The following is a 7,317-nucleotide window of genomic DNA, read 5'->3' as shown; positions in this document are numbered from 1 at the left end:
TATGTGGGGAGTTTCTGGACTAGGGGGGATAGGACAGTGTCGAGGTAGGTAGAGATGAGTTCAGTGGGGCAGGAGCATGCTGAGACAATGGGTCGGCCAGGGTGGTCAGGCTTGTGGATCTTGGGAAGGAGGTAGAACCGGGCAGTGCGGGGTTCCTGGACTATGAGGTTGGAAGCTGTGGGTGGGAGAAAGTCTACAGAATGGGCTTTAGTTTAATTGACATCCAAAGATAATCACCTAAGAACGGAACACTGTCTTAATTCCACACTGAAGTTACAACTAAAATTATGTCTTTACTTTTTAGAGTGATGATAGAAGCTTAAAACTACAGACTCAGAAGCAAGAATACTGTCTGTTAAAGGCCAGACTTGCCTTCTTGTTGTGTAGACAAATTTTGATTTTACTTTTCTAATGACAGAAATGGGTTTTCACTCTGTGATGTGGGGGTTTGGAAAGTCAAATCCCCTTACCCAAAGTATCTGCTCTCCCACCCATCTGTGTGTGTTGCTGGACCCTTCTGTGCATGGATTACCATCATGGTCCAAGCCTCGATGACTGTCACTTTTCAGCCAGTCTTCACTTTGCAGCTCATCACAGTGGCAAGCAAACAATATCAATTGTCCCCCCTGTTTTGTGAAGTACTGCCTGGTTTCTGCTGTCTCATGAGTACGAATGACTTTGAGAGTCCAGACAGACGGGGATCAACCCTATCTTCCACCATTCAGTGAGGCTAGATTTTGGTTTCTCAGCTGAATGCATCTTGCAACTGCTCAGAAATACTGATTCTTAAACTAATTACCCATCTGCTTTCAGGGCCACAAAGGTCAAAAAGGTGCATCTGGAGAGGCTGGGAAAGAGGGTCCAAAGGTATGTGAACAACGCCACATTTCTGAGTAGTTTGCACATTTGTCTAAGTTTGAGCTAAAATACAAAAAAGCTCAACTATGCAAATATAATACTCTTAACGTTAATAGAGCCAGTGCAGGCACAATGAACCAAATGTCTACCTTCTGCACTGTAATGATTCTGTGATTCTGGTACTTTATACATCAGATGAGAAAAAGAGGACAAAAGGTGAATAAAAAAGATAGACAAATCCTTACTGCTGTCTGGAATTATCCCTCTATCCACATCCCTTCCACCAGCAACCCCCCTCCCCTACCCAAGCCCACCTTTATTGGACAGATTAAAAGGTGACAATTTAAGATTCTTTTCAGTACAGTGGTAATAAAACCTTGTTTCAATTGTATACAACGTTGGTGGACCAAACCTGGAGTATTGTGTGCAATTGAGAAGGGGCATCATGCAGGATTACCAGACCATTTAATAGGATGGTGGGACTGTCCTGTGAGGAGAGATTGAGGTGCCGAGGCTGAACTCACTGGAGTTTAGAAAACTGAAAGGTGATCTCATAGAAACTTGGAAAAATTCTTAAAGGGTTAGGCCGTTCAGGAAGAAAGAATGTTCCTCCTGTCTGTGGGATCCCAGAACAAGAGGAACAATTTGAGAATAAAAAGGCAAACCATTTAAAACTGAGATGAGAAGGAGTTCCAATAAGAGAGAGGTGAATCTTTGGGATTCCCTCCTTCAGTAATTTATCCATAAGTAGGTTCAACAAAAAGATTGATAGCTTTCTAGTAAGAATGATATCAAAGAATATGGGAGTAAAGTATTAAACTTAGATGACACCCAGTCATGATCTAGAGTGATAGCCTAGATTTGAAGGGCTGAATGGTCTACTCCTGTTCTTGTGTTCCTATTTATCAAACATTTTTCTCTGTTGCTTTGAACCCAAGCCCAATTTGATTACTTAATTTCTGTTATCACTTTATTACTTTTTAGAAAGACAATATGCTTGAAGAATTGCAGAAAGTCACTTGCTTTGCCAGAGTGACATTCAAAGTTCATTAATCTGAGAAAAAATAGAACAACAGAGCTCAAATCTAAGTCCCTACTTTTTAATTAGGTGAATAGACTCTAGTTCACTCTTCTCAGAGTTTCCTGTCCTCCCTTACTCTCCCCATCCATTGAACCAACCCATATTCATTCCCAGGCCAATGACCTTGCCAGGTGCCCAGTGTCAACATTAAATACCACAAAGTCAGATCTGATTCCCCTGGCTGAGGTTACATTTCCAAGTAGGGGGTTGACCATTTATGATTGAGATGAGGAGGAATTTCTTCATGCCGATAATTGTGACTTTATTCCAATTCTGTACCCAAAGATGCTCCACTATTGAATACGTTTAAGTTGGAAATGGATACATTTTAGGTTTGTAAGGTGAATCAATGCATTTTGGGAGAGGACTGGAGAATGAGGTTAATGATTAGCCATGCTCATATCAAAAGGCAGAGGAAGCCTGAGGAGTTATATGGTTTACCCTTTCCTCCCATTCCTTATGTTCTTAATTTATGCTGTTGTTTCCTCACACAGGGAAATCGTGGTTTTCCTGGGCAACAAGGTATTGGAGGTGCTCCTGGACCTGAGGTATGTATTTGATGTAATTAAATTTAATAATCTTCTAGAATACATCTTGAGAAATGATTTCTTGAGAGACAATTTATATCCTAATCATTTTTGGAAACACCAAAACCTCAAAACTATCATCTATGATAATTCTGTACATGTTTAACTTTTCAACAGTGGTAAAAAGGATGACTTTAAATGGGTTAATATGCTGCTAAGTAGTGACAAGAGGAATTTAATACAGGTGCAATAAACATTTGTAGAAAAACACCTCCACAATTATTTCTAGGCTTACATATTTTGAACACCAATTTTGAATCATATTGCATAGGACAGGGTACAAGTTAGACTTCTTTTCAATCCACTTTAAAACAATGAAAGTACTGTTTTAAAACCCCAATGCAACTGTTCACATGTAATACCTTCATAAGGTGAGTCACTTGTTCGTTACAGTATACCCAGACTTCTTCTGAATTTATTTCTGAATGATCAATAAAATAGCCAGTTCAAGACAACAGTTCAGCATGATAAATGAGATCATCTTGAGGGAGAGGAGAGTGCCTGTATCTAAAAGGAGAACTTAGAGCTTGTTAAATTAGGATCTGAAACCATGGCAGGAACGTATGTGTGAATTTGAAGGAAATCTTGACTTGTTCCTCTCAATTATTCACTAAGTTTTTTTTTTAAATAAGTGGAAAATCTTGGCACACATTGTCAGGGTGGAAATTAGCTCCACAATCTGGCTGAGGCCTGACAAACCCCATACCTTGACCTCCCATTCTGGGAAATACTCGATCGCTGTCAGAGCAGCTTGGCTACAGTCCAAGCAGTGATCAATGTTCTTGGTGGTGCTGCTGGGTCTATGAGATTGTCAGCTAGTGGACCAGAAGCTCTTGGAGGCAGGATCTATCCCCTTAAGGGGTTGGAAACTCTGATACCAGGAAGGTTAGTTGCCTAATGTTGAAACTTTATTGCTGGAACAGCACAGCAGGTCAGGCAGCATCCAGGGAACAGGAGATTCGACGTTTCGGGCACAGGCCCTTCTTCAGGAATCTGAAGAAGGGCCTGTGCCCGAAACATCGAATCTCCTGTTCCCTGGATGCTGCCTGACCTGCTGTGCTGTTCCAGCAATAAAGTTTCAACTTTGATCTCCAGCATCTGCAGACCTCACTTTCTCCTAGTTGCCTAATGGACAAACAATTACATCAGGGCTTCCAGAAGTGAATTCAGCAGGGTCTTGGTTTTCTGGCTGGGATCACCAGTATGACCATCAGATTCAGCCCTCATTGTACACATTTCCAAACTGAGCTCGATAGTACTGAACTTAACTTACCACATCCACCATCAACACATCATAATGGATTATGTAAGTTTCAGATAGTTTAAATCCAAGCTTGTAGGGAAGCAGAAGCAAGCATTTATGCAGAGTATTCCTGTCATGATCAGAAAGTTGAGGAATCTCCATGTCACCTTGGCACTGTATGCCACTATACTAGGTCCAGCACATCTCATGGCTGCTGAGGGCAAAGGCACCTTCTTGTCCATATTGTTACCCATACTGTACTTATTGGATATTACTGATATCGCCTGACACAAATATTGAAATCAAAACTAGAAGTTGCTGGAAAAAGTCTTCAGAACTGTTCTGAAGAAGGGGCACTGGACCTGAAATGTTAACTCTGGTTTCTGTCCACAGATGCTGCCAGACCTGCTGAGTTTGTCCAGCAATTTCTGTTTTTTGTTTCTGATTTCCAGCATCTGCAGTTCTTTTAGTTTTACAAACATTGAAATGATTCCTCTTCCCAGAATTTGTCATGCGATCTGTGGTTTTTGAGGAATGAAAGGAAATCTTGCATAAATATATTTAACTCAACCCAGAATTTCAGACCTTTTCTAAAATCAGATTTTTTTTCGCTGAGATCTAATTATGTCTTATAGGGTTCCCGAGGACCAAGAGGCTTTCCGGGTGCATCTGGTGAAAAAGGAAGCAAAGTGAGTGCCTTGGAATCTCTATCAATGACAATCGCTCCAGGACCTGAGAATACAATTGTTCATTACTTCATAGTCATCCCTCAGTGATCTTGTTTTCAGGTTTTTGTCACATGTACTGAAGTACAGGTATACGTGAGTACAGTGAAAAGTGTACAAAGTTGCAATGTCCGGTGTCATCTTAGATACAAAGATACCTAGGGTGTAAGTTAGAAAAATAAAGAAAACAAGGTAAAGGTTCAGCATTTCAGTCTTTCTCAAGCAGGGAGTCCATACTGGGCTTCCTCAAATAGAAGACCCTAACCTCAATGGAAACACTCCAATGTTTCATTTCGTTACGAGGGTATTCTATTCAGATTTTTTTTTTGTTTGCGGCTGTTTTCCACCTCTCAGGTTTCTCTACCCTCCCTGTGCTGCCTTCTACACTGTTTGTGACATTTTTGTCATTATCTCCACTGACCATCGCGGTCATGGACGATCTCATTATTTCATGTGCCCATCCTTCAGAAACGTCCATTGAATATTAATCTCGATAACTGAACTCCACTCATGTAAATGTTTCCACATCCTTGTGCCCCAGTTAACTTATTTCCTGAATTTTCATCCTTGTCCTTAAATCCTTCCATGACACTTTTGTACTATATGTTGGTCACATGCTGCTCTTACTTCCCAAATGAGTGATCACTCAGTCATTAAATTGCTATCATCTGCAAACCTCTCCCGAAAATTGTTTTCTCTTTGACAGAACTTTCCCTTCCAATGTTTTTTAGCTATTTTTTAGAATAAGTAATCTGCTCTGAGGCCAACCCAGCTTTTGCCACAAAAAATCTGACTTTGCCTCTTCACCTGAAGAATCACTGTAACCTACATAAAAGACATCAAAACTAGCAAAGGTCACATTTAAATAATTCATTGTTAATTCATTATTAAATCATACGCTTAAGTAATTCTTTCCTAATCTTTCAAAACTGTAGAATTCTCTTACTGTCCTCAACCTTCAATCAAAAGACTTTTAAAGCTGAAAGTTAATCACTAATTCTTTTTGACTTCAGCCTCTATATTTAAAGTGTAAAGCTTAATGGTGTCTTAAATAAGCTTCTGATTTTAAAAAAATCTGCATTTCTAATATCATTGCACATCCTTTGTACATTGAAAGAATGTTTTATCTAATCTTTGGAGAGAATTGTGTTCAAAAGATTTTCTCTATGACTAAGTCACAGATTCAAAGTGTGCATTCTTAGATCGTTGACTGACACGTCAGCCAGCAGGCATTGTATAATCACTGTGTGAATATTGTCATTCTATGACGGAAATGTCATCTCTTTCTCTGGCATCTGTGCTTCAGACAACTTATTGGCAATAAATTGGAATGTGGCATTGATATCAAGTTTCATCTCAATATAGGTTTGGTTTGCATATATGGGTTTGCAATTTAAAAACTCGCATCGCTGTACTCATCATTTTGCTCAGCTCTTAGCTGTGCACAGACAGTTTGGTCCAAGTACTCCAAGATATTGGAGTTGAGCTCTCATTCCCATTGAAGTGGGGCTGCAGGAGGAGTTCCTGTAATATAATCAGGAAAGTTGAGCACCCAAAACTGAGTCATAAGCTTAGGTGGATGGTGCGAGGTGGAGATTGAGGGAGGATGGTGTGGCGTAGGTAAATGTGTCGCATTGTGGCAGCAGAGTGGAGGAGTTATGGAATCGGTGGCAGAAGCAGAGTAAGGTGTGTGTGTGTGTGTGAGAGAGAGATCTGGGGGAGATATCACAAGTCCAGCTACAGAATCGCAAGGTGGCAGAAAATTTCTACAATCTAAGTATCGGGGTTAAGAACCTGGGGCAAAGAGAGAGAAGGTTTTGATTGCAGTCGAGGAGAGGAAGATTGAAGTTAGAGGGAGAGTCTGGGGTCAGGGAGATCATAGTTCAGAATTCTAATGGAAAGCTATAGGAGATCAAGCCAGTTATGCAGTCGGTCCCAAAATAGGCATTGTATCTCTAATTCATGGAAACAAATAGATTGATGTTCACTTCTCGTGTACGTACAGGATTCCACTTGTTTGCCCTTGTCCAGTATGGGGAACAATGTAATCCTTGTACATCTTCCTGATGACCTTAAAAAAAACTGCATGACTCAATTTATCAACACCCAAGTTAAACCTGTACAATAGACATCAGATCAAAAGGTATATATGTTAATGCTGAATTATCCAGAACTAGTAACTGACCAAATCTAATTAGAGCAAATTTTTGAACTCAAAATCTTTTTTGCTCATTACTATTGTTTTATTGTGAAGCCTTAATGTTCATGGAGTAGCTTTTTAGCAACATTTAAATTTTATCTGGTTATGATCTGCAGCTAGAATTGCTTACACTGTTGACTGTTTTAATCCCATAACTTTTATCCAGATTGTTACAGTCTTAGTTCAGTGATTTTCAGCTACACCAGTAAGGGCTACTTTGAGAATTTTTTCACGAACCATACTTTAAACTTTATAAACTTCAGAGTCACAGAGACCTTTCGATCCAACCTGTCCATGCCGACCAGATATCCCAATCTAGTCCCACTTGCCAGCACCCCGCCCATATCCCTCCAAATCCTTCCTATTCATAAACCCATCCAAATGCCTCTTAAATGTTGCAATTGTACTAGCCTCCACCACATCTTCTGGCAGCTCATTCCATACACGTACCACCCTCTGCATGAAAAAGTTGCCCCTTAGGTCTCTTTTATATCTTTCCCCTCTCACCCTAAACCTATACCCTCTAGTTCTGGACTCCCCGACCCCAGGGAAAAGACTTTGCCTATTTATCCTCTCCATGCCCCTCATAATTGTAAATCTCTATAAAGGTCACCCCTCAGCCT

General features: G+C 40.3%; 1 protein-coding gene across 2 annotated transcripts in view; it reads left to right on the top strand.

Moving 5' to 3' along the window:
- The window catches only part of LOC122548903 (collagen alpha-1(IX) chain-like), a 118,668-nt gene that overhangs the window by 57,700 nt on the left and 53,651 nt on the right, over window positions 1-7,317 (top strand). For both annotated transcript variants that reach the window (XM_043687859.1, XM_043687858.1), the window contains 3 exons: window positions 814-867; window positions 2,434-2,487; window positions 4,405-4,458. In XM_043687859.1, coding sequence (XP_043543794.1) covers window positions 814-867; window positions 2,434-2,487; window positions 4,405-4,458 — 162 coding nt within the window. The remainder of the gene's footprint in view (window positions 1-813; window positions 868-2,433; window positions 2,488-4,404; window positions 4,459-7,317) is intronic.

Source organism: Chiloscyllium plagiosum, chromosome 4 (assembly GCF_004010195.1).
Source record: "Chiloscyllium plagiosum isolate BGI_BamShark_2017 chromosome 4, ASM401019v2, whole genome shotgun sequence".
Classification (NCBI taxonomy): domain Eukaryota; kingdom Metazoa; phylum Chordata; class Chondrichthyes; order Orectolobiformes; family Hemiscylliidae; genus Chiloscyllium; species Chiloscyllium plagiosum.
The sequence above is the reverse complement of the archived record's forward strand: the minus strand, read 5'-3'. Positions and strand labels throughout refer to the sequence as shown.